At 41.1% G+C, this 18922-nt stretch overlaps 1 protein-coding gene across 3 annotated transcripts in view; it reads left to right on the top strand.

Moving 5' to 3' along the window:
* The window catches only part of dtx2 (deltex 2, E3 ubiquitin ligase), an 81087-nt gene that overhangs the window by 31283 nt on the left and 30882 nt on the right, over positions 1-18922 (top strand). For all 3 annotated transcript variants that reach the window (XM_043718749.1, XM_043718748.1, XM_043718747.1), the window contains exon 3: positions 16893-16951. In XM_043718749.1, the coding sequence (XP_043574684.1) occupies positions 16893-16951 (59 nt within the window). The remainder of the gene's footprint in view (positions 1-16892; positions 16952-18922) is intronic.

The raw sequence follows: 18922 nt of genomic DNA, 5'->3' as shown, positions 1-18922 counted from the left end.
TTATGTAACATTGTATGGTTCCACTAGGGCAATGCAGCAAATACAACAGGTGCAGTAGGATTCTGTGTTACTGTGAGCTTAGGAAAATTGAGGCCAGTATTCTGCTTTCCAATTGTCAGATTTTAGTTGTCATCCTTGGCAAGTGTCATCCTCCAATTGTTATTGTTGGGAAGATGTAAGTGTTCTGCAGTGACTGGGATACCCTGCTCTTGACTTGTTTTGTCCTGAGCTGCTGCTCAGCAAATACCAGAAAAACAAATTCATTGGTCACTTACTCTGAAAGGTACAAGAACAACCCCAATGCTCTCTTTTATAGCTATTTCTCAAAGCTGTCAGATTTCCCTCTGCTATCTTGTGCTCAACTAAGGGAATCAATTGAAATAAATGTTGTTTTGTACTCTCTTCTCTGTCCTTTGCTGGAACAATACCAGAACTTCATGTAAATATTTAAAACTTTAAGATACCTTTCTTCTTTGAAACAATGAAATAATTATCAACATCCCATGAATCTAGCCTGATAACAGTTGCTAATACATTATGAACATCAGTACATAAGAGACAGCTTGGCAAAACGAAGAAGTCACCAAACAGATAAACTACTCATCAAGTTGAAACCCAAACCAGAACCTTTGTGCAATTCATCAGATTATTTTCCATATCTACAAATCATTACCTATCCAGTAATGACTGGAGCTTTTGGGAGTGAGTGAGTGATAACAACTGAGTGGAGGATGGTATTGACTGTAACATCGTCTAGAAGTACTGCAGAAGTTAGAGCCACTGGTTAATCTTCAATTTGAAAACTGATTAGGTAGTAAAATAACTTAAAGGTAATTTCATATTTAGGTTAGACTTTGCAAGTTCACAATTTGCAAATAATAAAATTTACATCTCTATGTTTGGTAAATTCTTGGCCTCTTAACTGCTAATGGGTTAAATAACTTTTATTATGCCAACTGGTACATTTGCATATTTTATGCAACACAATTTCATCTAATTCTATACTAACTCACTAACAAACAAATTCTCATCTTTTTCTGCTTCTGTTGCCAGTAAACGTTTTCTTATCTATTTTTGCTTTATCCATACCCGTTGTCACCTTGAAAACTGGCTAAAAGCTGATATGATTTGGAGATGCTGGTGTTGGACTGGGGTGTACTGCTCCTTCATCAGGTGCTCCGAAAGCTCGTGTGCTTCCAATTTAAACCTGTTGGATTATAACCTGGTGGTGTGATTTTTAACTAAAAGCTGATAAGTTGTGATCTGTCTTTATCTCCACAGTCGTCTTTAACTGCTGCATGTCTTTTCAAACTCTCTCCTACCTGTCCTGTTGCCTCAAATATAATCAAATTCAGAATAAGACCAGAAACTATCTCAGTGCAAAACATAGTTTCAGATGTGCAGCATCTCCTGAAATCGAGGTGGGTAGAATCAGCTTGTGAAGCAACATCTGTGGAGAAATGGATGTCAGTCAGTTAATGGTTTTAGTGAAAGACCATTTCCTCCAAACCCTTAGACCCAAAATGTTAATTTGCTGTCATTCGTTTTCCCCAGAGTTGCTGCATGTTTCTTTTCTGACGTTTGCTTTTATTCTTGCCTCAGTTCGCACATTTCAGACTTAAGTACTCTGTTTCTATCACACCACCATCCTTCCTGCTTGGCCTACAGCAAGTACCTGATCATCCAGATAAAAGTCTTACGTTGTCAACAGCAGAGTGGGTGCAAAAGTTCTTTGGACATGTCCCGCAATCAGCGAGTACTTTAAGATTGCTGAGAGGATATGTTACTGTTTTACTTTAATTGCAGTGGGTGGTGAAGTCCTCTGTGTCTCTCTTACTCTCTGTCAGACTGGATGGCAAAAGGGACGAGTATTGCATGTATAAAACCACTTTTATTTTTGAACAGTGGACTGAAAATGGGGTTGATATGTTTTAAGCCACGTAAGATGTTTGCAGTTTTAAAATCAAGTTGCTGGAGCCCATTGTGAATTGTATATACAATGTTGCCTTATTCAGGCAGTGAAGGAGAAGTTGAGCCAAATCAGCACCAATTGTGTGTTCAGGGCAATTCTGCCCAAAGGTAGTCTTTTGATTTGTCTTTCCTGAGAAAGTGATGGATGTGGGTATAATTACAACGTTTAAAAGACTTTTGGATAGATACATAAATAGGAAAGGTTTGGAGGGATATGGGCCAGGAGATGGGACTAGTTTAGTTTGGGATTATGTTTGGCATAAACTGGTTGGACTGAAGGGTCTGTTTCTGTGCTGTATGACTCTTAAGTGGTACCTGTTGTCGGTTCAGGAGACCTCCGCATTGTAACAACTTCTTGACTGGTTCCTGGGCAAGTAGCTGTAGCCTTGTGTGTGTACAATACAACATCCATTTCTCTTTCCTTTGTGTGTGAAGTGAAAGAAAGTTTTTAGTAATTAGGTACTCTCCCTCACCTTTTCCCTATAAGCTGATCTTTGCAAATCCCCTGTTGAAATCAGAAAGCGAAAACTACCTTCAAAGACACTGAAAGAGTGAAATGTCAAACCAAGGAATAAAAGGCTAAGATTCACTGTACCTACCACTCTATCGATGGCAAAGAGTCAGAAAGAAAGCTACCTCTCCATGGCTTTAGTTTAAACTGGTGCTGAATGTCTGGAAGTGTGAAAAGGAATTTTTAAAAGGTAAAGTTCAACTTAAACAGTTATAAATGACGTTAAAAATTGCACAACACCAGGTTATAGTCCAGCTGGTTTATTTGAAAGTACAAGCTTTCAGAGAGCTAAAGGATGAAGGAGCAGCACTCCGAAAGCTAGAACCTTCTAATAAACCTGTTGGAGTGTGACCTGGTGTTGTGATTTTTAACTTTATCCACCCTAGTCCAACACCGGCACCTTCACATCATGGCCAGCATCAACACCACTAGCTATAAATGAGCAATTCAACTTGACTACTTTTTTGCCATTAGCTAAAAACAGTTTGATTATAGCAGTTATTTGTTAATGGGAAAATATCTGTTGTGCAGTTTTAAGATCATGTGGGGTTGGGATAATTTGTTAGCATGGAGGATTGGCTAACCATCAGCAGAGAGTGGGAATCAATGGGTCTTTTTCTGATTGGCAAAGTGTATCTATTTTGGTACCACAGGTGTTGGTCCTTGGTGCTCCAACTATTTGCAATCTATGTTAATGACTTCAGTGCAGGGATAAAAAGTGCTATAGTCAGTACTATATTTGCAGAAGACACTAAAATATTTCGAAAAGTAAGTTGCACTGAAGAAATAGAAAATTTGTAAATGGATGGGCTAGGTGAATGGGCCAAACTATGGCCAGTGAAGTCAAATGAAAATAAGTGTGAGGTTAGCTGTTTTGGTTGGAGGAATAGAAAGGCAATTTATTATCCAAATGGAGTGAAACTGCTGAGTGCTTTGGTGCAAAGGGATTTGGTGCATGAATAACAGAGAACTAGTTTGTAGGTAACAAAGCAGACAGCTGGAATTGTAGCATTTCTTGCAAAAGGGATATAATATAAAAGTAGGGAAGTATTACTGCAACTGTACAAGGCATCATGAGACTCCACCTGGAATGCTGCATATAATTTTGGTTCCCTTATTTGAGGGATGTCGTTGTATTGGAGGGCGGTGCAGAGGAGGTTCACGAGATCGACTCCAGAGATGAGGGGTTTGTCTTATGAAGAGTGAATGAGCAGCTTAGACCTTTACTGTCAACAGTTAGAAGAATCCGAGGAGATCTATTTGAGGTACATGCAGAGAATGTTTCCTCAGGCCATAATTTTTGGGTAAAGTGGCAACAGATTTAAAACTGATTAGGAGAAATTGCCTTTCTCCAATGGTCGTGAAATGGTGGAATTCACTACCCCAGAGTGTGACCAATACCAGGATATTGAATGAATCTAAAGAGAGCGATTTCCCATTAGTAATGAGCAGGCAGGAAAGTGGAATCGATGTTGAGATGTGACCATTCATGATCGTATTAGATGGTAGAGTGGGTCTGAGGGGCTGAATTGTCTACTTCTCCTTCAAGCTCCTGTGTTCTTATGTACCACCTTTTAACTTGAATTAGTCAGTGAGGTAAAATTGAGAAATTTGATGGTTTTATCAAATGTTCACATTTTTGATGACTCTGGGTGTGGTAGGGTTTGATTTGTGGTACACGTGCCCCAGTGAGTCATAATGCATCAACTGTTTTTTTGTATTTGGTCATTTAACTAGTTAATGATACCAGTCAGGGATCAGTCTTGAATCAAGGTTACAAGAGATCCAATTAAAGGCTTCTCACAAAAACCAATAACTGTACTGCAAATGTTATAAATCTGAAATAAAAACAAAATGATGAAATGCTCTATGTCTGGAGTGACAGAAAAAGTCAACATTTCAGGTCTGTAACTGTTTTTAGTGAACAGGATTTCCACATTGTCTATAGACAATAAAAGTGAAGATGAGAATAGCAGCTGTCCCACACACTTCCTGTAGTTGTTTGGACGTGTGCATCACTAATCACAGTAAATGTTTTGTTATCTGGCATGCTGAAGGAATGGGTGGTGCCAGTTAGTCTTAACAGGGAATTAGATTACTCTGGACTCAAATACTTTCTGTTCTGTCTTTGACTCATTAAGGGTGAGGGGAAGCAGTTTGGGAAGTGAATGCCCCAACACAGCAGGGCATCGCAATGAAACCATTAGAACTGAACACCAGGCTGAATGAAACCACCTCCCTCAGGCCCTCTTTTTTTTTTTGGAAATGCCATTCAACTTTACGGACAGTTGCTTGAACAGTATGTCACTTTTTTTCAAGGCACAATAACTGAAAATAACACACTAACTTAATTTCACTATAAATCCTAAAAACCTGTGCAGATTTATAATTTTTTTATTATTAGCTGTTTTAAAAGAATGCATATCTCAACACTGGAAGTTTCAGGCCCTTTGATCATTTAAATGTGCTGTTCGAAATTCTGGCTTGTTTGATAGTGTGCCGGTTAATACAGTGTACTGTGTTTTGCGTATCATTCGGTCAAGGCTGCTGCTGTTTTCGATTTTAGTGTTTCACATAACTGTGATTCTACATTGACTAAATGTACTAGGCCTCCCTTTGAATGCTAGAGTATCAGACTGAAATATTTCTTGCCATCTCTCCAGATTGATTTTTTTTTATTCCATGCTAACTGTGGTTCAGTCAACAGTAGCAGTACCCAATACTGTGGCTGATCTTAACGTGTCATCCTTTGTTTGATTTGGAGATGCCAGTGTTGGACTGGGGTGTACAAAGTTAAAAATCACACAACAACAGGTTTAATTGGAAGCACACTAGCTTTTGGAGCGACGCTCCTTCATCAGGTGGTAACCACTATCACCTGATGAAGGAGCGATGGTCCAAAATCTAATGTGCTTCCAATTAAAACTGTTGGACTATAACCTGGTGTTGTGACTTTTATCCTTTGTTTGAGGTTTCTTAGTCGAACATAATTCTATCTTCACTGGATACCTATAATCTACACAACATCCTAGCTGTATGAAGCATATTGTGACGCTCTTCTGTGGCAGAACATTTGTCATTATCTACCATTTTGACTAGTTTGCAACAAAGTTGCCGTTTTCTTACAAGTGTGGATACTGAATAGGATTAACCATGCGTAATGTAGCTTGGAGATAAAACAGTCTGTCGATTTGCTGTGTCTCACTTGTTATGAAAATCAATGTTAGAAAGGTTACTTGGGTGAGGGGCTGGAAATGTTGCATTGTGTCAAAATTAGGCCTTTGAAATAGGAGGGAGGCAGATCAAGAGGAAAAATATAAGATGTAAATGTAACATGTAAGCTGACAGTGGTTGCAACTTTCCAAAAAAAGATGTAAACAATAAATTCAGTTCCCCTAATGTATGTGAAAATATCAGACTTTGTAATCAGACTCCCTTTATTACCTTCATGGCCTCCTTGGTAGCTACTGCAAGCTCATGAACCATTGGAAATCTGTTCCACCTCTCAGCTTCTGCAGAAGAAAGGAAAAATTGGGCAGAGGACCACTTCGGATGTATTTTGAGTTTTAAAACAACAAATCTGTTGCAACATGAAGTTCCTGACTTTAATAATCTGTCAATCTCTAAATGACCCAAACAAATCCCTGCAGCAACAACTAATCTTTCTACACACTGATGTCGTGCTTGGCAAGCTCAGTCAAGCTATATGCACCATAACCCTCAATGCCAGCAATTATTTATCTCTACACACTGACAGGAATGTTTTTTCAAGTCTTGAAGGTGTTTGGTAGTTTTGCACCATTATATGTTGAAAGTATATTGATTGTTGCTGTTCAGGTTGGAGTTGGAAGCTATCTGTTCTTGCAGTCCCCACCGCCATTCTTCTGTTTCTGCTGCAGTTCAGTTGGGACTAATTCACCATTCCTCATGTGTAAGCCTTGATGGCAAATGTTGTAGGATATTTCTTCATACGTATCATAACATGTTAGGACCTTTAGTGGTAGGGTTGCTATGAATTTGAGCACTCGATGAGAATAATGAATTTGAGGCTGGATTTGAAGACTTCATTAATCAGGCAGCAGTAAATGGTAGATGACCAGGACTTTGTGAAAGCTGAAATACAGCTAGCAGATGTTTGGGTGAAATTTTAGAGCTTGTACAGTGAGAAGCCATTCAAGAGAGCAATGGAATAATGATATCTAGTTTTTTTTTAAAAAAAAAGGCATGGATGAGGAGTTCCTCAACTGGTGGATAAAGTTTGCTAAGACTGTAGACCAGAAAACATAGGAACAGAAGTAAGCTATTAGGTCCATTGACCATTCACTGAGATCATTGCTGATAATCCTCCAATTTCCTGTCTTTTTCTCAGACCTCTTGATTTACTTGCTGATTTAAAAAAAAAATCTGTCTATCTCCATCTTGAGTACTTTTTATCCAATTCGACAGCCCTCTGTGGTAAAGAATTCCACAGATTCACTACTTTCCTTCAGAGGAGAAATTCCTCCTCTTCACTGTCTTAAATGGACAAGTCGTTTCCCTGAAACTATGCTCTCTGCTCCTAGATTCACCCACAAGGGGAAACAACTTTGCCATTTCTACTCTGTCAAGCTCCTTCAGAACCTTTTGTTTCATAAAGTTTGCTCATGATGTTATGCAGGTGGGAATAATCGGAGCACATGCAATCAGAAGCTCTGTGCCTGGGTTCAGTGCAGCCTGCTATTGTGAACTGTCTTGTTTAGCTAAAGGTGGTATGTAAGAGAAAACATCTGCCATTGTTGAGACTGAATTTTGCACGAACAGCACGTCAGTCAAGAAGGGGTTGAAAGAGCTGTTCATCGTCTTCAGTCTTTATCAGCATGTCTTGGGTCTATTTTTACAGAATAGTTTGACACAACTAACCAGCTTGGGACTTTGGTCAAAAATTACAACTCATTTTGCGTGTATGCTGACTTGTGTCAGCCCTGTTCCGTCATCATCCCTGTCAGTGCTGACCCATGTAGGCTCCCGGTCTTGTTAGATTATTTAAATATCCAATTTTAGTTATGTTGAATCAACCTGTTCAGACATGTTATAACACAATCCTATAGTGAAACCTGAACCTAGGTCTTCTAGCCCACACTACTACTGTACCACAAGAGCACTTAAAGTCCAAATCTATACTTTTGGTTTCCTTAGTCTGGGACATTCAGTAATCAGAGATAGTTGATTTCCAGTATGGTTAAAAGGAAAATGTCCACTTGCAACTAGCCATTGACATTTACCTTGTGTTTTTGGGTGGAAAAGGAAGAACTGAAAGCATTTTTAAAAACCCATCATAGCTTTGCTTTTCTTGATGTGAATGTGTTTTCCATAACACCTTGTTGACAACCCTTATATTTGTTTTTAATAGCGAGAAGAATTAATTTCTTAATTTATTGAAACAAGTGATTCAGTAGTTTTGATCATTGTATCTGAAGAACAGTTGTCTTTAACTCCTGAGCATTTGCACAGATGTAATCTGTGGAGCCGTGTTTAAGTGGGTCAGTCAGTGTTTTACACCTGTGTTGGTGAGGAAAATCTGTCAGGGCTTGCAAAGGTTAGATTACATGCCTGAATTAAACTCTGGCACCTTTTTTTTTGTTCCTAATTTGTTTGTCCTTTTGATGTGATGTCTTAACTGTGATGTCTGAAGAGTGCAAGCTTCTCCAAAACTTCTGTTTAGCTATTTATCTTCATCTGACACAAGAATGTGTTACTGCTGCATGGTTCCCAGTGTGGTAAATGGCTATTCATGGAGTCTTGTGTTTCTCAGACATCTGAAATGAATGTTTCAAGGGATGTAGACCATCCTCCTATAGGTACAACCACTGTGTTATTGGGAAAGGAGTTCCAGAAGTTTGATCCAACAAAAGTTCCAAGTCAGGATAATGTATGGCTTGGAGGGAAACTTGTATTCAGTGACGTTCCCAAGAACTTGCTGCCCTTGTCCTTCTACGTGGTAGAGGTTGCGGTTGAAAGAGCTTTGATTTACTACAGTGCATCTTGTAGAGTGCATACTGTTGCCAATCTGCACTGGTAGTGGAGTTGTGATTGTTTATGGTGATGGATGGGATGTCCATAAGAGTGATGTTAAGCTTCTGTGGTGTTGTTAAAGCTGCACTCTTACAGGCAAGTGGAGAGTATTCCAACACAATTCTGATTTGAGCCTTATTGCTGATGGATAGGCATTGGGAAGTGTGACTCTCCCCATTATTTATCTGACTGGCCCCATGCATATGAACATAAGTTAGAAATGGGAGTAAACCACATCCCCTCAAGTGGTTCCATCATTCATTAATAACATGGCCACAACTCTACATTTTGACCTATCGATCCATGATAATCTGGCATTCTAGACTAATAAAGGAGTCAAATCAATTTATGCCTTAAAAATATTCAGTGAGCGTGCCTCCACCTTCTGAGAGAGAAAATTCCTTGTCTGTCTTGAATGGGTAAACCGTATTTTCTAACTGTACCCACTAGTTCTAGTCCCTATCATAAAAAACAACATTCTTTGAGCATTCACCCTGTCACACCACCTTACCTCAGGATCTTGTATGATTGAATAAAGTCACCTCTTATTTTTCTAAACATCAATGAATATAGGCCCAGTCTATCCAATGTTTCTGATAGTGTAATATCTATCAAAGGAATTAATTGAGTTACTGCTTCTCTGACCTGCTTCTGATGCACTAATATTCATTTTTTTTAATAAACAGAGCAAAACAATTCACAATACCTCAGTTGTAGTCTCACCAACGCCCTGTCAAGTTTAGCAAAATATTTTAACTTTATACTTCATTCTACTTGCATGACAGAACTGCATTCCATTTGCCTCTTAATCACTTGCTGTACCTGTACATGAACTGTTTGTGATTCATACACCAGAACATTCCGATCCCAATGTACCTCAGTTTTATAATCCTCTCTATTTTAATAATCTACTGTTTTGCAATTGTTCCTGCCAAAGTGGTCAGGTTCACATTTTTTTTTCTCACATCATAGTCCATCTGCCTAATTTTTACACTCACTCAAGTTTGCAAAGGAAAATAGATCACGTCATGGTCACAGAGTCCTACAGCACGAAAACATGTCATCTTCACTTTTCCTGTCTTCTTGCCGTCAGCAAATTTAGCAACCATGTTATGTTGATTTTTTTAGCATGTTTGGTGTCTCCATCCAAATTATTGAGAAATTGCAAATACTGAAGGCCCTGCACTGATTCTTGTGGTACCCCATTTGTCACCCCTTTCCAAACCAAAAATGACTCATTTATGCTTACTGTCTTTCTCCTGTTAGGACTGATAGAGTATCTGTTAACTAACAAGTTGTACCCTATGCCATGACCTTTTATTTTGTGTAATAATCTTTAATATAATACACCTTGTCATGTGCCTTTTCAAAATATTCTCTTTATCCACATTTGCTGTTAGATCCTCAGAATTTCCTTCTACAAAGCCATTTTGATTCTGTTTGATTGCATTGCTTTTCTGTTCAGTGGCACTATGTGGGAGGAACATGTTGAATTTTGTTGATACACTTGTGCCAGGCAACGAATATATCTTGATTGACCCTTGTCTCATACATAACAATACTTGGACAATATCAGAATTAACTGTGGACTGCTTCAGTATGTAAGCAGTCCTAAATGGTGCTGACCATTACTCAATCATCAACAAACATTCCCCTACTGAACTTACAATGAAGAGAAGATCATTCATGAAGCAGCTGAAGGTGATCGGGACCTTGGACATTACACCTAAGGACTTCCTGCAGTGAAATCCTGAGGCTGAGATGACTGACATCCAATAACAAACGTTTTCCTTTGTGTTAAATATGATTTTGTGGAGACTTTTTTTTCCCCCAGTTTCATTAACTCCTTTACTAAGGCACATTCCGTCAAGTGGACCTTGATGTTAAGAGCAGTTGCTTTCAACTCACCTCTGGAGTTAAGTTCTTGTATTCATATTTGGACCAAAGATTTGCCTCTGGCCATACCCGAGTGCTTATCATTGAGCAGATTATTGCTGAGTAAATGCCACTGGATACCACTGTCAACAATACCTTCATCACTTTGCTGATGATTGAGATATGGCAATGATTTGTTGAGTTGGGTTTGTCCTGCATTTTGCAATTAGGACATAGCTGGGCAATCTTCCACATTGTTGTGTAGATGCCACTGTTGTAGCTGTGCTTGTAGAGCATGGCTAGGCTGCACCTAGTTCTGGAGCCTTCAGTGTTATTGCCAGACTGTACTGTTATCAGGAACCCAAAGCCTTGGCAGTATCGAATGCCTTCAGCCATTTCTTGATAACCCATTAAGTGAATTGAATTGTGGAATTGAATCTGTGGTGCTAGAAACCTCAGGAAGAAGTCAAACTAGATCATCTACTTGGTACTTCTGGCTGCAAGTGGTTACAAATGCTCAACTATGCATTGAATATGGAGATGTTTGAGGAAGAGCAACCGCTGCCTCTGGTTAGCTATTAATTGTCTGCCCTTGTGTAGGACTGTAGAATTTTAGGTGTGATCTACTGGATGTAGGTTTGCTTGGCCAAGACTGTTGCATACTACTTGTGCTGTTAGGTCTACTTGTGTACCACTGTCACTTCAACACGTTAATGCCTCATTTTTTGGTATGCTCCTTGTATGCCCTCCATGCTTCATTTGAAGCACAATTGATGCCCAGCTTGATATTAATGGTGGAGTGGGAGATATGCCAAGGCAAGTGATTGCAGATTCTAGTTAAATACCGTTCTTTTGGCTACTGGTAGATGCCATGTTTTAAGATGTTTGAGTTCACTCAGATCTATGACATTTAGCACTATGGTAGGGCTGCACAACATGATTGAGGGTGTTGTCCATGTGAAAGTGAAATTCTGTCTCCTTTTCTGGACTGCTGCATCTACAGATAGATTGGTGAGGATGAAGTTAAGTATGTCTTGTCCTTTTGTTGGTTTCCACGTCACCTGCCACTGACCCAGTGTAGCAGCTATGTCCTTTGAGCAGACCATGTCCTAATCAGTAGTGGTGCTACCAAACTTCTTTTGATGAAGTCCCTCATCCAGAATGTGTTCTGTCCCCTTGCTACAGTCCATTGTTGCTTCCAAGTGCCGTTGAACATGGAGGAATGTTGATTCATCAGCTGAGGTGGCAGGGGGTGGTACCAGGGGACTGGAGAGTGGCGAATGTTGTGCCCCTGTTCAAAAAAGGAAATAGGGATAACCCTGGGAATTACAGGCCAGTTAGTCTTACTTCGGTGGTAGGCAAAGTAATGGAAAGGGTACTGAGGGATAGGATTTATGAGTATCTGGAAAGACACTGCTTGATTAGGGACAGCCAGCACGGATTTGTGAGGGGTAGGTCTTGCCTTACAAGTCTTATTGAATTCTTTGAGGAGGTGACCAAGTATGTGGATGAGGGTAGAGCAGTGGATGTAGTGTACATGGATTTTAGTAAGGCATTTGATAAGGTTCCCCATGGTAGGCTTATGCGGAAAGTCAGGAGGCATGGGATAGTGGGAAGTTTGGCCAATTGGATAGAGAACTGGGTAACCGGTCGAAGTCAGAGAGTGATGGTAGATGGTAGATATTCAACCTGGAGCCCAGTTACAAGTGGAGTTCCGCAGGAATCAGTTCTGGATCCTCTGCTGTTTGTAATTTTTATTAATGACTTGGAAGAGGGAGTCTAAGGGTGGGTCAGTAAATTTGCAGACGATACGAAGATTGGTGGAGTTGTGGATAGTGAGGAGGGCTGTTGTCGGCTGCAAAGGGACTTGGATATGATGCAGGAGTGGCAGATGGAGTTTAACCCTGCCAAGTGTGAGGTTGTCAATTTTGGAAGGACAAATAAGAATGCAGAATACAGGGTTAACAGTAGGGTTCGTAGTAAGGTGGAGGAGCAGGGGGATCTTGGGGTCCAAGTTCATAGGTCTTTGAAAGTTGCCACTCAGGTGGATAGAGCTTGTAAGAAGGCCTATGGTGTATTAGCGTTCATTAGCAGAGGGATTGAATTCAAGAGTTGTGAGGTGATGTTGCAGCTGTACGGAACCTTGGTAAGGCCACATTTGGAGTACTGTGTGCAGTTCTGGTCGCCTCATTTTAGGAAAGATGTGGAAGCTTTGGAGAGGGTGCAGACGGTTGCCTGGAATGGAGAATAGGTCGTACGAGGATAGGTTGAGAGTTCTAGGCCTTTTCTCATTGGAACGGCGAAGGATCAGGGGTGACTTGATAGAGGTTTATAAGATGATCAGGGGAATAGATAGAGTAGACAGTCAGAGACCTTTTCCCTGGGTACAACAGAGTGTTACAAGGGGACATAAATTTAAGGTGAAGGGTGGAAGGTATAGGGGGAATGTCAGGGGTAGGTTCTTTATCCAGAGAGTGGTGGGAGCATGGAATGCGCTGCCTGTGGGAGTGGCAGAGTCAGAATCATTGGTAACCTTTAAGCGGCAATTGGATAGGTACATGGATAGGTGCTTAAGCTCGAACAAATGTTCGGCACAACATCGTGGGCCAAAGGGCCTGTTCTGTGCTGTATTGTTCTATGTTCTATGATAATGAGCAGTATATTTTTATGCTCATATTTAATCTGATATCATGAGACCTAATGGGTTGTGGAGTCAATGTTGAGGACTTAGGGAATTCCTCCTATCATGTACAACTGTGCTGCCACCTCTAGTGGGTACTTTCTGGTATGCCATATAAACAGGCATGGAGTAGCTGTTGTGTTAAGCATTATGATAATGCTTAACACAAGATTAACATAAGAGACCTGACCATGACTATCAAGTCATTGCTTGACTAGTATTTGAGACAGCTCTACCAATTCTGGCACAAGCCCCCAGATATTAGCAAGGAAGACTGCAACTCCACAGGGCTAGATTTTCCCATGTGTCTGCTCCATGGAAAGCAGAGTCATGGATTTTGATTTTCTTTTAAATTACAAAAGAAAAGCACAAATGGGTAGAGTCAGGCACTCCAACACAAGATTTTAGTTATTGCTTTTAGTTGTTGGAGTTTTGGGAGTTGAAGCTGCTGGATGCAACACCCTCTCTGCTGCTGTAATAAGTTTGAGTTCTCTCTCTGCTGCTAGATTCATGCTTTGTTTTTCCTTTCTTCTGGACAAAGGAGATCACAAGTGAGAGAAATTTGTTTGGTGGAATTTTCCTTTGCCAAGGGTGTTTTAGGAAACACAAGCAAGTTGCTGGAAAGGTTGAGGAGGTCTGGCAGTATTGTGGAGAAAAAGGAGTTAAGGTTTCAGGTCGAGTGTTCCTTCCTCAGTTTAATAGAACAGAGTCGCTTGCTGGCCAGTACCAAGGGCATTTAAGAACCAACATCATGGCTGTGAGGCATGTCAGGTAAAGGTGGCAGATTTCCTTTGTTAAACAACATTAGTAAGCCAGAAAGGTTTATGACAGTCATTTGATAGCCACCATTATTGATACAAGCTTTTAATTCCAGATTATTAAATTGAATTTAAATTCCACCAACTGGCATGATCTGTACTCTCCGTGCATTAACCAAGGGCCTCTGGATTGCTAGTCCAATGAAGTTACCATAACACAACTGTCTCCCCTGATCTAGCTGAAGCACTTATTTGGAAAGTGCAAAGTTCACCTGATGAGTGTAAAACTAAAACAGAAAGATCTTGATGGGAACAGAAATTGCTGGTGGAACTCTGGTCTGGCAGCATCTGTGGAGAGAAAGTTGAGTTAACGTTTCAAGTGTAATGACCTTTCTTCAGAACTGGTGGTAACTAGAAAACAACAGTATTTATGCTAAAGAACAGGAGAAGGGGTGCAAAGAGTGAGAGGATAGGCAGAGATGGAGCCCAAAGAGAGTGAGAAACAGTTGGCAGGTAAAAGGGATGGATAACAATATGCTCAGGAGAAAGAGAAAAACTAATAATGTGGACCATAAGTCAGTGGAAATGGCTGTGCTAAAAACAGCCCATGGCATTATGGGGTCTGGGCTGTGAGGTGGGTAAAGGAGGTTAATGGGGCCCTTGGCTATGTCTGACACACAGGTGATGAGTCTGTAAATTATTGAACTCGATAGTGAGTCCTGCAAGCTTCAGGACCCTCGAAGAAAATGAAGTGCTGCTCTTCCACTTTGCACTGAGCCCTTCTGGGCCACTGCAGCAGTCCCAAGGCAGAAATGTTGGCAGCGAATATGGTGGTGTGTTGAAGTAACACCTAGAAGGTTACCATTTTTACAAACAGAACGCAGGTGTTCAACAAAGCATCACAGTTTGTGTTTCATCTCCCCTGGAAAGAGGAGGTTGCGTTGTGAGCAGCAATTATTGTAGATGAAGTGAAATGTAGGTAAATCGCTGCTTCACCTTGAAAGTGTGTGTGGAGCCTTGGATGGTGAGGATGCAGGATATAAATGGGCAGGTGTTGCATCATCTGAGATTGCATGGGAAGGCATAGTGGGAACGTCAGGTACTGATGAGGAATGGACCAGGGTGTCTAGGAGAAAATGTTCCCTGCAAAATGCTGACAAGGGAATGGAATGGAATATGCGTCTGGTGATGGCATCCTGCTGGAGCTGGTGGAAATGATGGCTTGTGAAACTTTTGGATGCAGATGCTGGTGGGGTGGAAAATGAGGACAGTGGGATCTTATTAGCTTTGTGGGAGGGGAGAGAAGGGGTGAGGGCAGAAATATAGGAAATGGGCTGGACACAACTAAGGGCCTCGTCAATCAGGCAGGAGTAATTTCCTCATTTCAGGAAAATGGTGGATATTTCTGAGGCCCCCCCCCCCTGCAGAAGATTTTCGTGGTGTTGGCTCACCTTTCTTGGAAGGAGGGTTGGTCTTTGACCTAGGGGTGATCAAAATCAGCCGGGTTTCCCAATCTTGATTGTTGTCCAATGATTTCTTTAGCAATTTTATATGAAGATCTTTCGACTGACCTTGTTATAAATATGCAATATACAAGTCAGACCAAATGTTTTCCCTTTGACAAAGAGTCAGTTAGACTCGAAACGTCAGCTCTTTTCTCTCCTTGCAGATGCTGCCAGACCTGCTGAGATTTTCCAGCATTTTCTCTTTTGGTTTCAGATTCCAGCATCTGCAGTAATTTCCTTTTTCTCAACGTTTTCCCTTCTGTTATACCAGTAACTGCTCAAAATGTATATGTCTTTGTCATAGTGTGATATTTTTTCTCACTTTGAAACAATATGAAGTTCAAAGCTTCACAATTTCAATTTATAATCTATTTTTATGAAAAATGATAGTGACTAAATAGCTACTAAAATTAGCTCTTCCTCCAGATTGTCATATTGGGACCTTTTTGAGCTGTTACTTTGCACTGCATCTAACAATTCTAACCATTCTTGTGCAGTCAGTGTTTCCTGTTTGGAGGTTTCTGAAAATAACTGTTCCGTAGAGAGAACACTTCCTTTGGTGTCACTGTCAAAACAGTCATACAGATGAATTGTTTATGGGGTTTCTTTCCTTGCCCTGATAACACAGGACAATACTGAACCTCCACATGTCAGCCTGCCTTGGTATTAGGATGTCTGGAATTAGGAAAGAGTGGGAAAAGTGTCTTAATGCTAGGAGTTGTGAGGGAGTGGAATGCCCAGAATCAGTGATTTAATCAGAAATTATTGACAGTGCTTGCATTTATATAGTCAAAAGGTGTGGTGCTGGAGAAGCTCAGCAGGTATGGCAGCATCTGTGGCACAGGGGAGTCTATGTTTCAGGCATAAGCCCTTCATCAGGATTGTGGAGGGAGAAGGCAGCTGTGGGATAAATGAGGGGGGTGGGGTGGGCGAAGGTAGGTGGGATGGTGATAGGTGGATGCAGGTGGAAGGTAATTGTGATCGGTCAGCTCAGAGTGCAGAGCGGATAGGTGAAAAGGAAGCTGGACAGGTCAAGAGTGTGCCAAGTTGGAGGTTGGATCTGGGATGAGTTTGGGGGAGGTGAGATCTGGAAACTAGTTAAGTCAATGTTGAAGCCATGTGGTTGTCTGGTCCCGAGGTGGAAGATGAAGCGTTCTTCCTCCAATTGGTAGGTAGCTTTGATTTGGCAGTGGAAGAGGCCTAGGATTTGCATGTCCTTGTGGGAGGGTGAGTTAAAGTGGTTGGTCATAGCAGGGTGGAGTTGTTTGGTGTGTGCAGACCAGAGATGATCCCTGAACTGCTCTGCGTGTTGGCATCCTATCTTCCCAATGTTGAGGAGGCCACATTGAGAGCTACAGATGCAGTAGATGAGGTGGGTGGAGTAGTGCCTATAACAAAAAATATACCAAGATGCTTTACAGGATAAATATCAAATGTCAACAGTCCCATTTATTCTGCTTGTGTTTAGTATGATAAGTGGTTTTTATTTATCTTGTTCAATCCCAATAACTTGCACTGCATTTGTGTTTTGTTTTTGCCAGCATTCAAACGTTGCCAGTACAGCTGAATGGTCCAAACAATGTATTCCCAGCATTTGCAGGTAATCAGTTGACTTATTAATGATATGCGGGTGATCAGTAAAATGACCCCAGAAGCTCCAGATCCTGTGAAAATACAAAGGGAATCTGTCATTGTTTGCATCTTCTAAAGTAGTAATGTCTTCTCAATATTAAAGTTGTCTTGATGGATTTCTGATTTATAGGGCAGTATACTTTCAGTCTTTGAAACTTGTACAGTTGGTTCTGCTATAATGGTGGCTCCAGTGGTTAGCACTGCTGCCTCACAGCACCAGGGACCTGGGTTTGATTCTAGCTTTGGGCGACTGTCTGCATAGGTTTTCTCTGGGTGCTCCGGTTTCCTCCCTCAGGCAAAGGATGTGCAGGTTAGGTGAATTGGCCATGCTAAATTGCCCATAGTATTCATGGATGTGTAGGCTAGGTGCATTAGTCAGGGGAAATGTATGGTCGGTGAACGGGTCTGGGTGGGATACCCTTCAGAGGATCGGTGTGGACGTTTTAGGCCAAATGTCCTATTTCCACACTGTAGAGATTCTATGATAACGTGGTAGTTCCATTCTTGTGCAATCCACGTTATAAGAAAATTGTGTAATAGCCACTGAAACTAATGGGGCCAGAACCACATTATACCCAATACATGCTTTAAAAGTTTGCACTTTAGAAACTGTACCCCCATTTCGTCAATCGTGTTGTAGAGAATTTGCATTAACGAAATGCATGTCATAGCAGAAAGACCTGTATCCAAAAAGTAACCTGACATGGTGCAAAAACATCATGTTCCACTGTTAATATTCTGTCAAACAAGACACATGAGAATGGTTCCTTCTCCATCAGCCCAGTTACTGCTGAACCAGCTGATCTCTTGTCAGTTCTGTGGCAGAGCTAATATAGTTGTCTTCAGTAAATCAAGATTAGAAGATGTAAATAAGGATTACTTTGAGCTCTTAATCCTTTTAAGTAAATCGCTGTTGGCTGCCCCTCAATTCAACAAAGATGTCTTCTCGGGATTGAGGGTTTCAGCTGTGGATCTCCATATGACTGAACAGGCCAGTTCTCAAATAAATACACAGGTTTTGAGCAAGTCACAATTGTCATGGAGTAATAGAGATGTACAGCATGGAAACAGATCTTTCGGTCCAACTCGTCCATGCCGACCAGATATCCCAACTCAATCTGGTCCCACCTGACTCATATCCCTCCAAACCCTTCCTATTCACATACTCATTCAGATGCCTTTTAAATGTTGCAATTGTACGAGTCTCCTCCACTTCCTGTGGCAGCCCATTCCACACACGCACCACCCTCTGCATGAAAATGTTGCCCCTTAGGTCTCTTTTATATCTTGCCCCTCTCACCCTAAAAGTATGCCCTCTAGTTCTGGACTCCCCGACCCAGGGAAAAGATCTTGTCTTTTTGCCCTATCCATGCTCCTCATGATTTTATAAACCTCTAAGGTCACCGCTCCGCCTCTGACGCTCCAGGGAAAACAGCCCTAGTCTATTCAACCTCTCCCTGTAGCTCAAATCCTCCAATCCTAGCATCATCCTTGTAAATCTTTTCTGAACCCTTTCAAGTTTCACAACATCTTTCCGATAGGAAGGAGACCAGAATTGCACGCAATATTCCAACAGTGGCCTAACCAATGTCCTGTACAGCTGCAACATGACCTCCCAACTCCTATACTCAATACTCTGACCAATAAAGGGAAGCATACCAAATGCCGCCTTCACTATCCTAATAATCTGCAACTTTACTTCCAAGGAGTTATGAACCTGCATTCGAAGGTCTCTTTGTTCAGCAACACTCCCTAGAACCTTACCATTAAGTATATAAGTCCTGTTAAGGTTTGCTTTCCCAAAATGCAGCACCTCGCATTTATCTAAATTAAACTCCATCTGCCACTCCTCAGCCCATTGGTTCATCTGATCAAGATCCCATTGTAATCCGAGGTAATCTTCTTCGCTGTCCACTACACCTCCAATTTTGTGTCATCT

Source organism: Chiloscyllium plagiosum, chromosome 28 (genome assembly GCF_004010195.1).
Source record: "Chiloscyllium plagiosum isolate BGI_BamShark_2017 chromosome 28, ASM401019v2, whole genome shotgun sequence".
Lineage (NCBI taxonomy): Eukaryota > Metazoa > Chordata > Chondrichthyes > Orectolobiformes > Hemiscylliidae > Chiloscyllium > Chiloscyllium plagiosum.
The sequence above is the reverse complement of the archived record's forward strand: the minus strand, read 5'-3'. Positions and strand labels throughout refer to the sequence as shown.